General features: G+C 46.9%; 1 protein-coding gene across 1 annotated transcript; it reads left to right on the top strand.

Moving 5' to 3' along the window:
* Positions 1-239: 239 nt before the first annotated feature.
* Positions 240-1,822, top strand: LOC136472322 (U-box domain-containing protein 8-like). Its single transcript, XM_066470045.1, has one exon. The coding sequence runs from the start codon at positions 462-464 to the stop codon at positions 1,518-1,520; it is 1,059 nt and encodes a 352-aa protein (XP_066326142.1). The 5' UTR covers positions 240-461; the 3' UTR covers positions 1,521-1,822.
* Positions 1,823-18,725: the final 16,903 nt, after the last annotated feature.

The raw sequence follows: 18,725 nt of genomic DNA, 5'->3' as shown, positions 1-18,725 counted from the left end.
TATGCTAAAAGCTTCTTGTGCTAGCTTTAAAATAAAAATAGATACATAATATGGAAAGATAACCATAGCTCCACAACAATATATATACTAGAAGCTTATTTACCAACTCTAAAATAAAAAAGAATGAATATATTTTTTAAAAAATCGTGTAGACAAAATAAAACATACCCACAGAATTCATTGCACGCAAGAGTGAGAGCGAGAGTGAGTGAGAGTGAGAGCACACTTTAAGCCCACCGGGGGTCTCCCCACTCGCTCCCACGGCAGCCCGTTTCCGTCCACGGGAAGTGCCGGCCTTTCCCCACTCGCTCCCCAACCCCTCTCCTCCCCTGCCGAGTCCTGACCTCCTCTTCTTCGTCGTCGTCTTCGGCTTCCTCCAGGACTGAGTCCCATACGCTTCCCATTCCGCTCGTCCCCTTCTCGTGTGAACGCGCCGGCGCCGCGGATCCTGCCGCTCAAGAATGGAGGCGTGGCCGGACGATTTCCTATGCCCCATCACGCTGGAGGTCATGACGGACCCCGTCATCCTCCCCTCCGGCCACACCTTCGAGCGCCGCAGCATCCAGCAGTGGCTCGACGGGGGTCACCTCACCTGCCCCGTCACCAACCTCCCGCTGCCGCCCTGCCCGCCTCTCATCCCCAACCACGCGCTGCGCCGCCTCATAGCCGCCGTCTCGCCTTCCGCGGCGGCGGCTCCCGTCCCTACGGAGGGAGGGGCGCACGCGAGGCAAGAAGCGGTGCCGGTTCGGTCCGCATCACCTGTTCCGGCGCTGCTGAGGCTGGCCAAGTCCGGCGCCGCGGGGCGGAGGGAGGTGCTGGAGTCCGGCAACGCGGCGGTGCTGCTGCGGCACGCGGAGGCCGGGGACGAGGCGGCGGCCAGGGCGCTCCTGCACCTCAGCCTGGACGGCGACGACACCCGCGTCGGGCTCGTGGCGGACGGCGCCGTGGACGCGCTCTCCGCCGCGGTGTCCCGCGGCGGCGTGGCCGCGGCGTCCGCGGCCACGGCGCTCACCAGCCTCGCCACCGTGGACGTCAACAAGTGCACCATCGGGGCGCACCCGTCCGCCATCCCGGCGCTGGCGGGGCTCCTCCGCCGCGGCGGCCCGCGGGAGCGCCGCGAGGCCGCCACGGCGCTCTTCGAGCTCTGCAAGCTACCGGAGAACCGCCGCCGCGCGGTGCGCGAGGGCGCCGCGCCCGCGCTCGCGGACTTCGCCGCCGACGGCTCCGCGCGCGCCGTCGAGGTGCTCGGCCTCCTCGCCAGGTGCCGGGAGGGGCGCCAGGAGCTGTGCAGGATCCCCGGCGTCGTCTCCGTGCTCACGGGCGTCGCCAAGAGCGGCAACGCCCGTGCAATCGAGCAGGCCCTGCTCGTCCTCAACTGGATTTGTTCCGAGAGCAACGAACTGGCATTGGAAGCAATCAAGCTGCAAGCTTTCGACCTCTGTGAGGCTCTGGTGAACGACGACAACTGCAAGATCGCCAAGAACGCGGTCGAACTGGTCCGGACGCTCGAGAAAGCGTAGAATTGGATTTGTGCTGTCCAAAGATGAGATTTGTCATGGGTTTTGATTCTGCACCTGCTCGATTGATTGGGTGTTGGCCTCATTGTACAGAGGTAGCAACAGCAAAGGTGAACCTTTTTTTTATCTTCCTCTGTTTCATTTCCCTTCTCTTTCCATGTTGTAGCTGCGCCGAAAGAAAGACAAAAAAACAGTAGAATTTAGCTTATGTTCATATCCTTAGAACCAAAAAAAAAAAAGAGTATGGTTCCTGAACTTGTCAGTTAGAATTGCTTCCGTGTTTCAGAGAGTCACCAGATCATCCAGTTTGAGATGTTGTTCACAATGATTCATCTGATGATGTAGCGAAAGTGACCAAATGCTCTGAAGTGGCTCAATCAAGTAGGATCGCTAGTCTTTCTCTTTCTTCCTTTGCTGTGCTCTATAGTTTTACATGATTACATGAGGAGAATTGGATTGTGTGTGTAGCCTATCATCTCCTTGTGATCAACTTATGATAAGAAATGAAATGAAATTCACCAGAAGTACAGAGGCTGTGACTTCCTGTCCGCTCAGAAAATCTTCTGTGCTTGCTAACTTGATGTGTACTTCATCAGCTATTTGCTCTACTAGGTTTGACATTTGGGGCTATATATTGTTTTTCATGCAGTGCATTGAAAGCTTGTGATTTGTACTAAGTTTTCCACGTTGCAATTAAATAACTTAGGATGAGCCCATATTATATAGCCAATAGAGATCCTGATGAAACTCGCGTAGGACCCTCAGGATCTCTTGCATCATCCTAGAGTCTTAATTACTCAGTAGATTGCGCAACTGGTACCCCTTATTTGAATCTGGGCACGGCCATAGATTTGAGATAGGCCAACTTTTGCTCTATACATTATACGATATTCTGTCTGGAATAAACTTTGAGAGTGCTCTTATGTGGAAACATATTATACCAATAGAAGAGGTCCTGCAACCAAAGCCATGTGAATCACTCCATTTTGCCTGTGTCACTTTTGTCCTTGAGAGAAGTGAGTGGTTATCGCGCAGCTTTGATTATCATTTTGTTTGACAAGGACTTGCTAGTTTTTTTTTTTTTTTTTTTTTGGTTCCGCTACGTCAACTGACTTACAATCTCAACATCAAATTAATTATAGAGAGGTATAATAATATAAGCACGCCTTTGTCTCATTAGTCGGCGGCAAAGCAGTGGGGATTCTTGAGCTCCGACCGGATCATCAGGAAACGCCCAAGAAATTAGGCGACTTCTGCTTGTGGCTGATATTTTTCTTTTCACCCTCTACTTCATTCAGGGAGGTGAGTGTTCATCCTCTGATGAATTTCTATATGCATGCTTTCCAAGCCCTACAATGGGTTACGGGGAAAATATCTTAACTATTTCACTTTGATTTGATTTGCCATAAAGATGGCTATCCCTTCATTAGTTATTAGTTATCAAATTACCTTTCGTTAGTATAACCGCATATATAGTACAGGCCTTAATGTGCATTATTATGCAGTGGTGATGTGACCTTAATGTGCATAGTAATGTCTGAATGGAAACCTAGCAACCGTAAGATAAGGGTTGACCTTGACCACAAGCTTTTCCTGGGGGTGAGGGGTCAGGGGTGGTTGGCATGTCCATTCTGAACGCATGGCCTGTTCTAAACCAACAAAAGTCTGTTGGCGCCATTACTCAAAAGCTGAAACACGGGGATCTAACCGGTGATCGCGTTTAGTGGACAGGATTAGCGATCACGCCAAATACACAATCATCATCGTCTTCTCAGACTGGTGAGTGGTGACCCATCCTGTGTGCAGTTCTGATGTGCTCATGCACACCTTTCTTAGCATTGCAGTGAGTGATGAGTGAATGGGTGGGAGCCGAGCTGAATGGCGTGAAGGATTGTGGTGTCAAACACCTTTCGGAAAGCCTTTCCCGTTGTAGCACCGTTTTGGATGGATGGATGGACCTGAGGCTGCTCAGAATTGGGTGTTGATGCTGAAATAGCATGTATGGGGGCAGCAGCTGTTTCCTGAAACGCTCTTGTTTCTTTCCTCTGGTTCCTGTCACTGCCTCCTTTTTTCTGCATGGTTGTGGTGTGGTGTGCGGCAGATCCGCAGATCTATGCATGGTCGCTTGCTTCCTGATCTGAATATGATATGCCTGTCGTTCAGAAAAAAAACAGTTGTGGCATGGTACAGCACACCCTACTGATGAGTTCTTCATCGTCTGCTCCATGACTGTGGATTTTTGGTAACTAGTACAGTGCCTTTAACATCCATTTCCCCCACTAGGTCATTAGTAATGTCAATCATTGCCTGTTGGGATTGAACTCCCTGCAGAGCTGGCAGGTAGGGATCACATAGAGCACGCAGGTAGGAGATAAATTGCGTCAGAAGAAGGAAAAATGCATTCATGGTTAGGAGATGTGTGTTGATCATGGTTGATGAATCCAAAACGCAAGACGGCAAACGTCACCAGTTAGTGTCACTGACTGACATGTGGGCTGCACAACTGCTTGAGCCGGAAAATGGGGCCCCTGTGCCAGCGACTGTAAGCAGAGGATAAGGCAGACAAGGGGGTGGTATATTAGATTAAAAAAAAAGAAATGGTGGAGCTAATATACCGCCTGTTCGTTCGGCTGTGCCTTATCGTAAACGATCGTAAATTTTCAGTCGGAACAGTATTTTTCTCTCACACAAACCAGCCAGCAGTACTTCTTTACGAACCAACAACGATACGAACCCGCCAACCGAACGTGGTACTTCTCACACAAACCAGCAGATGGATGGCAGATGGATGGCACATGTTACTTCTCACACAAACCTGCAGTACTTCTCACACAAACCAGTCGTTAGTATAGTTGTAGTAGCAGCAGCAAGGACCGAGGAAAGAGTCCAATGGTTGGCAGATGGATGTTGTCAAAAGAAGGCGCCTACGAAGAGTCCTCGTGTTGGGGATCTCGATCTCTTCTGCCAACCGCGCGACTTGTCGACTCGCCGTGGATCATTGGCGCCACCGGTGGTACGAGTACGACGGCTAGTGTGCAGTGCCTAGTGGGCGCGGGGTACTCGTTGGCTAGTACCGTACCGTGCCCCATTTGTTTGGGCTCTTTTTATGGGTTCATTGCATTGGATGTTTCTCATTCTTCTCTCAGATTGCGACGTGTCTTTTCTCTTTGATTGATGCTCGTTATGAAAAATATTCGGTGCAAATAATATCTTCAATAGAATCATTAAAATCTCCTAGAAAAAAAATATACTTACAGGTGTAAAAAAACAAAATCAAAACATTAACACGGTCCATGGTGTATCTATAGATGTATATAATGCGGCGGACGTCCGAACGGTGCGCCTACACTCCGTCTTCCCCAGTGCAGCTGCATCCCGCGTCGCGCCGACTGCACGTGGGGAGTCCTCGCTCGCGTCCCTTCCGCTTCTCAAGCGCATACATGCGGCCAGCAGCTACAGCATGTGACTGCAGCAGTTGGCTACACCAGCATCCAGAAGAGGGGGAGGGGGCAACGGATGCCCAGCCGGCTTCAGGAGGAGAAGGAGGAGACACCGAGGTGAAGGTGATGCAGCAGAAAAGTGAGGACAGAGAAGCAACAACCGATCTACTTTTGAAACATCCGGATGCAACACTTGCAACATATGTCTAAAGGCAGATGAAACACATGAAACATACATCTGAAACATTAGCTGCAACACCAGATCTACTTTTGAAACATCCAGATAAAACACTTGCAGCATACGTATGAAACAGCAGAAACACTCGAAACATACGTATGAAACACTTGCAAAAAAACACCTGAAAACACTTCGTATGTGTGAAAACATATTCAACATCTAGATGAAAACACTTACAAACATACGTCTAGAAGACGAGATGAAACATTTGGAACATACACTTGAAATATATGTGTATAGCCACTACAAAATGTGCAGCATTCCGATATACTTTTACAACATCTAGATGAAACACTTGCAACATCTAGATGAAACATATGAAACACTTAAAATATACTATTGCAACATGGGCTTTGCTTGGACGAATGGAGCCACGCCGGCGCGGAGGTCGATGGCGGCGCATGGACCTCGCTGTGCCGCAGCAGCATGGGCAACTCGTCGGCGGACGCGACATCACACGAATCTCATCCCCTCGCCTGCTTGCTGGAGCATCCGTCGTGGAGGCTCGTCGGCTCGGTTGAGGTGGCCGCGGCTCACCAACTCGGTGGAGGCGGTCGCGACAATCTGTAACACCTCTGGTGTTATGAGCTTGCTTAGCACCTAGGGTAATGCCTAAGAGAAATTAGCAAAACAAGTTTTCGGGTTTAAAAGTTTAAAGCACACATGGAATTATAAACGAATCTTGTGTGACTCGCTTTCGTGAATAAAACAAACAAATAAGTGTAGCTAGTCAACTTGTCTCTGTGCTTAACAACTTTTAAATAATCTTGTGGACAAAAGTTGTTTAGGGCTTATTTTGGAAAAGTAGGAAGAAAGTGCTTAAAATGCCTGATAGCAAATAAAAAGCGAATGGCTTTTTATTTGATTAAGCATGAAAAACAATTTTTATAAACAAAAATAAAATATAACAATTTTTATAAACAAAAATAAATAGTGAATGGCCGTAGAGAGTCGGGAGACTGCCATATCGGAAGCCCTAAAGGAGGCCGAAGATTGACATGCCCATCAGTTGGGAGAGGCCTACCTAGTCACTAGGGTCAAGCGGAGGACGCTGGCTGCAGAACAGCAGGATCCCTTGATCGTGGAGGGAATCCCTATCCACCCACCAGAAATAAGGAGAACCGGTGTTGCAGTGCCGCCAGCACCCCCACCCTTGGAAGTGTCAAAAGTAGAACCCTTGATTTCTCTCACTCAGCCATTGCCAAGAGAGGAGGCAGATCCATAGCCAGGACGGTAGAAGAATCCCCCGAGCCCGGAAATGAAGATGCGTGGTCCAAAGTAGATTAGTTGCCTTGAGATGATGTACCCGTAGTTAGTAGTGTCTTTCGCCGCTGTCTTTTACTATTGTAATATTTCTGTTGTATTTCGTCCGCAGTTGTTGAGGAGTCCGATCGTAGGGAAGGTGAATGATGTGTCATGAATGGGAGAGTGAGTGCCGGTATGTTGTACCCGTATAAGACCGTTCGGAATGTGCATTTTATTTATTTCACAGTGTATTGCGTCCATCTACCCTTAAGTCTCGTTAGACGTGCTTACAGCTTTTCAAGGATGAGGTTAAGCGGGTTACAAGAGAAGTTTCCATTCAGATACCAGCAGACCAGCCATGATTGGAAAATATAGGACACTGTATTGACTAATTATGGATGTCCCAGCAGAACACTTGAATCTCTTTAAATCAGATCCGTCATTGGATTTGAATTCCTTGTCCCTTGTTGTGAAAGGAACCCTTGTTGTTTGAATCTTCCCTTGCAATACTCCTCTTATTCTGTGGTCTATGACCACACCGCCTTCATTGCATGTAACTTGATAGTAGTTGCCTGGTTAATAGCTTATGGTGCCACGACAAAATTGAGGCCCCCTGTGGAACAGCTGCCACATGGTGACGCTGCTCGGCACGCGTCGGTATCGAGGTTGTTGACCAAGTACCTTTACCAAGTTACACCGCTATACCGCTTTTGTTACAAATATTCTTCTTGGAAATATTTAGGTGTTTCGAACGGGAAATCCACAATGGGTCGATGCAATAATGTTCCCTCAAGTACACAAGAGAACGTGGTTTTGGAGGAAGAACGTATGACATGGTCTTAGTTTACATGAAAGACGGATGTGGTCAAGGAAGGGAAAGAAAAAGAAGGGTAGTAAGGAAAGTTAGTCGTGGGTAGTCGAGAGTGATTGTAAAAGCCTGAGTGGACGTCATGTCCCAAGCCCTGTGTCTAGCATGACCGCACTATGCATGTCGGGTTATTTCGCTACGTGCCCTACGGACGTCGTCTGTGTCGGGGCTTCGGATCGATATGAGGACCCAACTCCGTTGCATTGCCAGAATCCATGTTCCATATTTGAAGCGGGTTGACCTCTGTGCTTCTCTCATGGTACAATCCTCTTCCTGCTGAGCCCCCTTTCTCCTCGGTCCACAGAGAAAAAATGTAGGACTGGTGCCGATAGTTCATCACGGAAGAAAGAAGTGGCCGCGGCATCGTGCCGCACTCGCCGTCTTCACGCACTGTGTGTTTCTCCTTTTTCCCGGCATCTAGTCGACTCTCGACCCATGCTCTCGTCACCGTACCGGATCCTCCCTTCCCCGTATGCCTTCCTCATCGAGCGAACTCTCTCTCCTCTCCCTTATCGTCCGTCGCTCACGCAGGGAGCGCACTATGGCCGACTTTATCTCCACAGCGTGAGCCGGTAGTGTATCCCATCCATGCCGTCTCCACTTCTGGTGCGTTGCGCTTGCGCCCCACCTCCGTTCGCCACTATAAGATACCCTTGGTCCTTGCTCTTCTTCTCCATTCCCATCCCCTCGAATCCAACGTAGAGCTACAAGATCCAGTTGACATTGTGGAACTAGGTTCGTCAGTCAGAGGTGATGGTGTAATTTGAGAAGAAGAAGGATCTAGTTTTTGAAGAAGTTCAAGTCTACTGTTGGTTAGTTTGGTCATAGGGTTGACGATGTTTGACTTCTCAGTCTCCTATTTCTGGATCTGTTGGTCATACGCCATGTTTTGGATAATCATTATCTTATTGTTTCTCTATTGCCCTCGTCTATCTCGACTTCTGGATTAAGCCTCGGTTGTATTAGGTTGCTCTTAACCATGTATATCTAAATCCCTATGTGGTTTAGCATTCAAAGTTGTGTAATCTTTCGTGTAATCTCTGATCTACGAAATGTAATCGTATTTTCTCCTCTTCTGATTCTTACTCCGAATCTCAGGACAAGATTCTTTTTAGGGGGGTTGGTTGTAATACCTCTGGTGTTACGAGCTTGCTTAGCACTTAGGGTAATGCCTAAGAGAAATTAGCAAAACTAGTTTTCGGGTTTAAAACTTTAAAGCACACATGGAATTATAAATGAATCTTGTGTGACTTGCTTTCGTGAATAAAACAAACAAATAAGTGTCGCTAGTCAACTTGTCTCGGTACTTAACAACTTTTAAATAATCTTGTGGACAAAAGTTGTTTAGGGCTTGTTTTGGAAAAGTAGGAAGAAACTGCTTCAAAATGCCTGATAGCAAATAAATAGTGAATGGCTTGTTTATTTGATTAAGCATGAAAAACAATTTTTATAAACAAAAATAAAATATAACTTGTAATTGGTACTTAAATAATGCTTGAAGTGCAAGTTTAGTAGATGAAAATGCAACTGTTCAATTGGTGAATAGATGTTGTTCCATGGTATTTTTGATAGCTCAAAAATCAAATTGGAAATTAAAATTAGCCCTTTTCGTTAAATCGGCAAAAAGTTGAAGTTGTGCTGAAAGTACACTTTTTGGCGATTTTTAAAATGCAAAATAGTTAAATAACGCCCTGATATTTTGGTTCTATTGCTTGGTATAAAGTGTGTGCTATGCCGTGAAATGGTTGTTGGTGAAGTTTGGTAAAGTTTTGACCGTTTAAAAATTCAACCAAAAGTGCTTAGGGATGTTAGTTCTAACTGAAACCTTGAATTCTTTTAAGTATGAAATGATAGTAGATAATGTAATTTTGGCAATTGACTTCTAAAAATCTAGTTAAGCACTAGTGCCATGTTTTTATTTAGTGATTTGCACCAAGGCGAGTACTCGAGAATGGTGTAGGTTATAGTCGTGTTGAGTGCCACGTGGATCTCGAAAATTTTTGCCTAACTTCGTTAGAACGCATTGTGAATTCAATCGGGTGCTCGTTCACGAACTAGCGTTTAGTATCGTTCACAGCCGTTCATTTCACCTACCATGGCCTACTCTGTCATTGCGTCCACTGTCGTGGGGATCACATGGCTCTACTCCTGCCCGCGTCCTTGCCATGTTGCCTGTCTGCTGCCTCGTGCGCCATTAAGCCAAGGCCAAGCTGCTGTCCTCACCCCTGCCCTTGCTTTCTTGAGGACGCCGAGCCCCTACGACGCTCCCCTCCCTCCCTCATGCTGCTTTAGCTCAGCTCTACTCGCTCCCCTTTTGTTCTCGCGCGTGCGGCTGCCAGGGCCATCACGAAGCTCGAGCTTGCCACCACTCGGTGCCTTCCTACACTCGACCACCTGCCTCACCACCTCCGCCTCGCTCTCCTCGGTGTCCCACGCGTGCTCATCGGCCTTCACCGAGCTGGGCGTCGCCGTGTACCGCGCCGCCGTGATGTGCGCACGTGGCTAAGCCATCACACCTTGCCTCACCGCACCTGCACATGGTCAACCACGCCGGGGACCGACTCAAGGTCGTGCCTTCTCTCCGGCCGAGCCTCCTCTGCCACACCGTGCTCCACTTCGCTGCCGCGGGAGCCACGCTATGCCTTCTCTGCTTCGCCAAGGCCGCTACCTCGCCGAGCCTTCTTCACCGTTGCGCCCCGACGTCCATGGGCGGGGACGTGACCTCGCCAGCCACCGCGCGTGCGAGCGCGCCCGAGCCCCATGTTGCCCCACGCCACTCCACCTCCGCTACCACGCCCTGCAGTACCCCCGCCGTGGCCGCGCCATCGCCGCTGATGCAGCTTCCCACGTGCATGCATGGCTAGGGTGCCTCGGGCCGCCTCTGGCCATACCGCCGGCGCCTGTGAGCATGGTCGGGTCCGCTGCTGCTCCTATGCCGCCTAGCCCCCGTTCCTCCGACGGGAATCGGCTAGAGCCGTCCCTCCGCTGCTCCTCTGCTTCGCCCATGGAAGGAGACGGGTGAGAAATTAGAATAGAAACTTTTTTAGGGTTCTTAATGTAAAATCCGTGACTCACATAAATAGTGTTTTTGTACTACGGGTTAGTTTTGAGAAAGCTCTGGGGCCTTCATGCAAGTTGGCCACCGCGCCTGGGCTCGTCCACGTGGGCCGGCCGCTTCTGGCTTGCTGGGCCACTAGCTACGCGCCTGGGCCGCGCGCGCCTGTTACCGCACGGCCCGCTTGGGCTGGCCTTGTGCCGCCTACGCCTGGGCTACGTACGCGCGCTGTGCGCTTGGGCCACGCGTTCGCGTGGGCTGCCGCAACTGCGGGCTGGCCGCGTAGCCTAGTGTCCGGAGGAAATTTCATTTTTCCTTTTTCTTATTTGCAGAAACTTCATAAATCCACCAAAAGGTGTAGAAAAATCATAAAAGTGCCAAACAAATTTTGTTAGGCTCCTAAAATTATGATCTATCTATTAGCGTAATTGCAGGGTTGCTCTAATCATTTTAAAATGTTTAATATTGTTAAAATGTGAACTTGTGGGAATTTTTATGAGAAAATGGTGATAGTGTTGACTCTGAAAATTTTACAGTAAATTACTAATATTATTAGCTGCTCACTGTAATTTTTGTAGCTCTAGAATAATTAGTTTGCTAGATAGATAATGATGCCCTATTTCAAATAGATATTAAATCGATAGAATGGAATAAAGAAACAACTTGGGTTTGTATAGCTACAACGCTCATTGGGAAATAACATCTGGTTCGACAACATGGATACGTAGCCTAAGTACGGTCGTCGTAGAACTAGCGCGTTAGCTTGAGAGGCGTAGATCGTATTTTATGAGTAACGGTTGCAGTTGATTAATTACGTCTCTGTATTTCATCCACGCATATCATAATAGGAACAGCGATGGATCGAGGAGTCATCTGGAGTATCAGAAAAGATGGTGTCTCGATGATCGTGTTATCATGATGGGATGCTAACTTTGATTGTATCTTACCTAAACAAGTCCCGGTGCATAACCCCTACTTTTCTGCACTTTATATTATGTTTGTGCATTAAGTTTTAAGGAGTTGAATGAAACTCACTTGCATATATATATATATCCTATGAGTCTTACTAGTATGACAGGATCGTATAGATTGCTTTACTACAGGACTTCAGTAGAAGTCGAGTGATTGCCTATCACTCGCGAGAGATAGAAAATATATTATTGTTGTTACTATATTATTATCACCTGGAATATATATATGAATGATAATTGGAGATCGGACGGGATGGTACTTTGGATCTAGACTTGGTTTGGCATTCGAGCGAGGCTCGAATTGCATTTGTTCCACCTATGTCGGTTAAGGATTGGCCGTTGCATTGGGTTCTAGGTAGGTCATGGACTTATTATCCTGAACACATACTTGTGTGTGGGCGCGGGAAGGCTCATTGCTCTCTTGTCATGGGTTCCGGCTCTTTCCGAATCGACTGATTAGAGGCGAGAATGGTGGAGGTCTAAGCACCGCACTGAGTCTAGGACTCAAAAGCGGGGGCTTGGAGTCTAAGTTTGGACAGGAACCTAGCCCCCGTGATAGGAGGGTAGTGTGTTGGTCTTACTTGTGCCTGGGGTACAAGCGGGGCGTGTGTTTCAGGGTACCCAGCTTGGATATATTGGTTCGCAAATCGTCGGACGATCCGGTACGACTTGTCTACAATCTGGCACCGTAGTAAAAACTGAAAGATGAAAGATGATAAAATAATTCTGATTGCTTACCACCTGCTTGAAAGTAGCACAGGTGCTTACATAGAATTGTTAGATAATGAACTAATGATAGCTGCTAATAAAATTGAATATAAGGACGCACGCTTAGTAATGCTTCATGCAGATGCAATAAACCCACAAGCCAGATAGCCTTGCATATCCTTGGAGTCTCTTATTTTCTCGTGTCGGGTAAGTCTTGCTGAGTACAATTGAGTACTCAGGGTTTTATTTCTCCCTGTTGTAGGTGATAGGCGGATGCTAGAGCTGACCCTTGTGTGTGGATATCTCCTGGTGGGGTCAGAGATGATTCCTTTATGCTACGATCATAGTCTTTATTTATAACTCTCACTAAATATTTTTATAAATAGAAGTTTTATAACCTGTTGTCATAGTTTATATATCAATGTTTTACCATGTCATGAGTAGATATTTATTTCTACTGTAACTCTGATAACATGTTTATATTCCACTGTAAATTAAATGGTTCATAACTCTGATGTTGCATTAAAAGTGATGTAAGAAATGATTAAGAATGATGTTAGTTTTATTCTCTCATTTGTGATCCTAATGAAAAAATATGGATTTTCAGGTTCTCCATTGAGGTGTGCTCGACAGAACTGCATAATTTGGTGTCCTCCCTTAAGTACTTAGTGTCTAATGGAAGACAAGTACTCCTGTGAGGCATTAGATTAGGCGGTTCTGCCACACAATCGGGCCGTCTGCGGCGAGGAGGCAGCGTGGAGGAGGCCGCAGGGGATGGGCACGGCGCGACGAGGGGCGCGGCGTTGCGGGGGACCAGCGGTGGCGAGGCGGAGTGAGGTGGGCGGATGGACACGACGATGCAGAGAGAAAATGGCGCAACGAGCATCGAGACGCGTGGACGGGACGAGCGGATAGGGTCGCTGGGCAAGCAGGAGTGAGCAGAGAGAGGCGTCTGTCCAAACGTCTTAATGTCACTAAAGTTGAGACTCAAAAACTCAACATGCGGAAATAAGTAACATGTTCCATATGCATATGTGCACTACAAGACAAAAATTCGAGTGTTTTTTTAGTTTGCACACGATTTTTTTTTATCCGGAGAGATGAGCATCGTGTTCGGGGGTGTTTGGTTCCCATGGACTAAAACATTTTGGACTAAAATCTGTATTTTAGTTGGTCTAAACAGTCAAACACTTAGACTAAAAGTGAACTAAAATCCTTTAGTCATTTAGTCCATAAAACTGAACTAAAATGAACTAAATGTCTCTCATTTATTGCCCTCTATCTACTTTAGTCCATTTTAGTTTAAGGAACCAAACACCACTTTAGTCTACTTTTAGTTCATAGACTAAAGTGGATTAAAACTTTTAGTTCGTGGACTAGAACCAAACAGGACCTTCGCTACCTACATACATATACATGTTTTGGTGATTTTGTTTGTATCTGGAGATTCTTCCATGCAGTTATTCCCTTTAATTATTGAGGTTTGAAGCAAGTATAGCAGCGACTAGTAGCGAGTGGACCTGCTGGTCAAAGATATAACATGTCCGCCTAACTTGTCGAAGAGGGTAGTATGACCAAAGTTCGGAATTGGCCGACGAAAGGAGATTATTTATTTCTACTAGAACGTCATCACGATTCACGAGCTCGTGAGACTCATGTTTACCGGTCAGGACGGGTTACGTGCTGAAATTAAGGTCGGATGATAGGGACAGAGACTCCAGAAGGAAAGAGGATGAAGCAAACGTCCACCGTTCAAACATTACTGGAAACCGGCACTTTGATGAGTGTCTGCGGTACTCGCCCATAGGATACCCCGCAAAGGATAGAGAAGATCTAGTCTAACTAGGATTCTTCCCCTGTAATTTTAGTAGTATAACTATTAAGTAATCCTACTAGGATATCTCATTATAATCCGACTAGGACTCTGGTCTCCTGACTATATAAAGGAGGGCAGGGCTCCTAAGACGGAGAGAACGATTGTACAACACAACACTTGACGATCAATCCAACGCAGAGGCTAAGGCCGACTGGACGTAAGGTTATTACTCGATCTACGATCGAGGGCCTGAACCAGGATAAATCGACTGTGTCTTGCGTTAACCATCGAGTTCGGCACGCGCCGAAGCCCGAACATACTGCCCCGGGTACCCCCGTGGCAGGCTATCGGTGGTAGAACATCGACAGCTGGCGCGCCAGGTAGGGGACTTCGGCGACTTTGCATCCGAGAACTCGATGGACCTCGACAACATAATCTTCCCGACGGGATCAACTTTCATCTTCGGCTCATGGATCTGCGAGGCAGACAACAACGGCAAGCTTCAGAGCCATCTCCTCAAAGATCCAGATCATCATAAAGAACTTCATATTTCACCAAATACAACGGATCAGCTCACCAGAAGATTCGCACAGCTCACAGTATCCGATTCAAATCAGATTTCACGGCCACTCGTATCCGACTCGAATTCAAACATCAAGGCGAAGTTTTATCCGAGTGCTTTCAAGAAACCGAGTTCTTTTTCGGCAAGATTCCAGAGCACATCCCAAAACAACTCGGATTACCTTCAGAGTTCTTCCAAGAAGTCGAGTTCTTTTCCATTTGGGCTCGACAACATGGCAAAATCCTATCAAGGACAGTTCGAAAGATCTTTCAATCCAAGATGCGGGATACCACTGACAGGAGCTCAGGAAGGCCTCGTACTAACGATAACATCCCAAGACTGCATCATCCACTGGCCGGGTTCTATTCCTGAAGACAGCAGTACCCAACTAGTCGGCACGACGACAACAACAATTCTACCCTACCAAGAAGGAGACTCGATTTACGACACCGAGGCACCCGCTAAAGTTATTAGCAACTCCGACAGCATAAAAACTAACGCCAATAACAGAACGACTCATGCGCGAGAAGTACTCATGGTTCGACGACCGCGTTCACCATTAAATCCCCCAGAAGCACCCGATGTCAGATCATCAGATGAATCAGAATCCAACATATCACCTTTTGCCCAAGGCTACGACGGAGAAACAGATAGTCAGAAACAAGCTAGAGAAAGAAAAAATAGGTTAAAGCAGGGGCGCCAACACCGTGCTAGACAGCGCAGGGAAGCTTGGATAAGATACGAGTCAGAATTGACTGAGTACGACAAAAGAAAATCGCAACGAGAAGTCGAGGGGAGACGCACAGCGAATACACCTTACGATAAGATTCGAGAAGCATTAGAAGAACTCGAAAAAACTTCACACCCCAGCGAGAAGTATGAACAGCTCCAGGACTTGCTCCGATCGACGATCCCGAAAACACATGAAGAGAGAGCTCGATCAAGACTACCCGCAAGATCAATGACCCACAGACAAGAAGATCAAAATCAAAGGAAATCCGCTTTCGAAAGACTTGGGCCGAGTGGAAGCCATGACGAAGGAAGTAGGAAGGAACATAATCAGGACCACCGATTTGAGCAACCAAGGAAGACTAGGAGTAAGGTACCTACCCAGACAATCTCGCAAGATCATTCCCGTCAGATCGACAGCTGGGCAGAAGAAGGTGCCGAATCCGAATTCAAAGAAACTAAGACACACGACAGATTCCCCTGTTTCGCGAACAGGCTTGCATTGGTACGATTACCTCACAAATTCAAACCGTCTAACCACTCCAAGTATGATGGCAAAACTGAACCAAGGCAATGGCTCAGAATATATTCACAATCAATTGAACTAGCCGGAGGAGATGACGATATCAAAACCCTGTTCTTTCCCATGGCACTGGAAGCCATGCCTCTCCAATGGTTCGACAAACTGAACCCAGGATCTATCAGAAATTGGGAGGATTTGCAAAAAGCTTTTTGTGAGAATTTTGCAGGAATCATTACACATCCAATCACCCATGCAGAATTAAAAGGACTTAGGCAGAAGGGAGGTGAAAGTCTCAGAAATTACTACCGACGATTCGGCGAACTACGAGCTCAAGTGCATGACATAACCGAACGAGAAGTAATTGAAGCTTTCTCTCACGGAATCATGGCTAGGTGGCAATTCCAAGACTTCTGCAAAGAAAATCCGAGAAACAATGAAGAATTCAGACGAACAGTGGAAAAAATGATTACCGCAGAAGAAAAAACACGAGAAAGGTTCCCGGACAGAAACAACCAGGACAACTCGGACAAGCAAAATCATCGAAATAGCAGACATCAAGAAAGAAAACGTAGACCAGACAATACTGTGGCAATGGCCGACAAATCAAAGAAGTTTACCAAACCCAGAAGATATGATGACATTGAAAACATACGTTGCCCATTGCACCCTAGCGGGAGGCACACCATCGGAAATTGCTATGCTTTCAAAGATCGATACACAAGAAAAGATAGAAAGGAAGACACCAAAAATGACAATCAGAAAAGAGAAGAAGATGACCACGAGGACAAAGGATTCCAAAAACCTAGAGGAACGGTAGCAGTGATTTTCTCAGGGGCTCCGGATTGCAGAAGCAAACATCAAGAAAAACTAGCACTGCGGACCATTATGACGGCAGAACCGGCTACACCAAGATACCTCAATTGGTCACAGTATCCTATCCAATTCACCAGGGAAGACCAATGGACTAGCGTGGGAAACGCAGGTCATTATCCATTGGTTCTGGATCCGACTATAGCTGGCATGACCGTCACCAAGGTACTAATCGATGGAGGAGCTGGGCTTAACATCATCTTTTCAGAAACTCTAAGAAAAATGGGACTACAACTCGCCGGGATGATTACACCAACAAGCACACCTTTTTACGGAATAGTACCCGGCAAAGCAGCCATGCCACTCGGACAAATTACTTTACCTGTTACCTTTGGAACTCCTTCAAACTACCGAACAGAGTTTATCAAATTCGAAGTCGCCGACTTCGATTCATCATATCATGCAATCCTGGGACGTCCAGCACTGGCCAAATTCATGGCAATACCACATTATCCGTACTTACTGCTTAAGATGCTAGGACCCCACGGTATCCTTTCTCTTCGAAGCGATTTAAAACGCGCTTTTGACTGCGACGTTTAGGCGATCCAAATTGCAGCCAAAGCACAAGCTGACAATGGGAGAAAAGAAATAGCCACAATAGCGGCAGAAACAAGCCAAGAAGAATTAGAAATGCCAGCTAAAAAACCCAGTATCATCGCACCACCAAAGGAAGCCGATGTAAAGCAAATCGACTTAGGCACGGGCGACACCTCCAAGACAGCAACTATCAGTGCTCACCTCTCGGGAAAATAGGAACTCGCGCTCACCAACTTTCTTCGGGACAACAAAGATATCTTCGCTTGGAAGCCAGCCGACATGCCAGGAGTCCCAAGAGAGTTGGCTGAGCACAGAATTGATGTTAACAAAAGCTCCAAACCTGTAAAACAACGGCTACGACGATTCTCACCCGACAAGAAGGCAGCAATTAAAAAGGAAATAACAAAACTGATGGCAGCCGGATTCATCAAGGAGATCCTACATCTAGACTGGCTAGCAAACCCGGTCCTTGTACGGAAGAAAAACACGGACGAGTGGCGCATGTGCGTCGATTACACAGATCTCAACAAACATTGCCCAAAAGATCCGTTCGGACTACCACGCATTGACCAGATAGTTGACTCGACAGCAGGATCTGCGTTATTATCTTTTCTCGATTGCTATTCAGGATATCACCAGATCGCACTAAAAGAAGAAGACCAAAGCAAAACATCTTTCATCACCCCGTTTGGTGCCTACTGCTACAAGACCATGTCATTTGGACTAAAAAACGCTGGCGCCACGTACCAAAGAGCTATCCAGACTTGCCTTGGGAATCAAATCGGTAAAAATGTGGAAGCATACGTGGACGACGTGGTGGTGAAAACAAAAGACCCAGACACCCTAATTGAAGATTTACAGCAAACGTTCGAAAATTTGAAGAAATGGAGATGGAAATTGAATCCAAATAAATGTGTATTTGGAGTTCCCTCAGGGCAACTACTCGGATTTTTGGTCAGTCAGCGCGGGATTGAAGCCAGCACCAAGCTAATTCGAGCCATAACAGAAATGGGCCCACCGAGAAGTGTCAAAGATGTGCAGAAACTAACAGGATGCATGGCGGCCCTCAACCGTTTCATATCAAGACTCGGCGAAAAGGGGTTGCCTTTCTTTAAACTACTAAAGAAGACAGACAAGTTCGAGTGGACAATAGAAGCCGACGAAGCTTTCAAAAAACTTAAAGAATACCTCACTTCATCGCCTATCCTGACACCTCCAAAGAAAGATGAAGATATGATGCTATATATCGCGGCAACTCCCACAGTAATCAGCACAGCAATAGTCATAGAAAGAGAAGAACAAGGGCGTGCGTATAAAGTACAACGTCCAGTATACTACATCAGCGAAGTACTGTCAGAATCCAAAATCCGGTACCCACATGTACAAAAACTACTCTACGCTTTACTCATTACCTCTCGGAAGCTTCGCCATTATTTCGAAAGTCACAAGATTACTGTAGTGACAGATTTCCCACTCGGAGACATCCTACACAACAAAGACGCCACAGGGCGCATATCCAAGTGGGTAGTTGAAATTGGAGCTCTGGACATCAATTTCACCCCACGGAAAGCAATCAAATCTCAAGCCCTCGCCGATTTCGTAGCCGAATGGACAGAGATTCAACAGCCCTTATCAGATACAATCCT

Source organism: Miscanthus floridulus, chromosome 8 (assembly GCF_019320115.1).
Source record: "Miscanthus floridulus cultivar M001 chromosome 8, ASM1932011v1, whole genome shotgun sequence".
Classification (NCBI taxonomy): domain Eukaryota; kingdom Viridiplantae; phylum Streptophyta; class Magnoliopsida; order Poales; family Poaceae; genus Miscanthus; species Miscanthus floridulus.
Note: the sequence above shows the minus strand (reverse complement) of the source record. Positions and strands in the feature narration are given on the sequence as shown.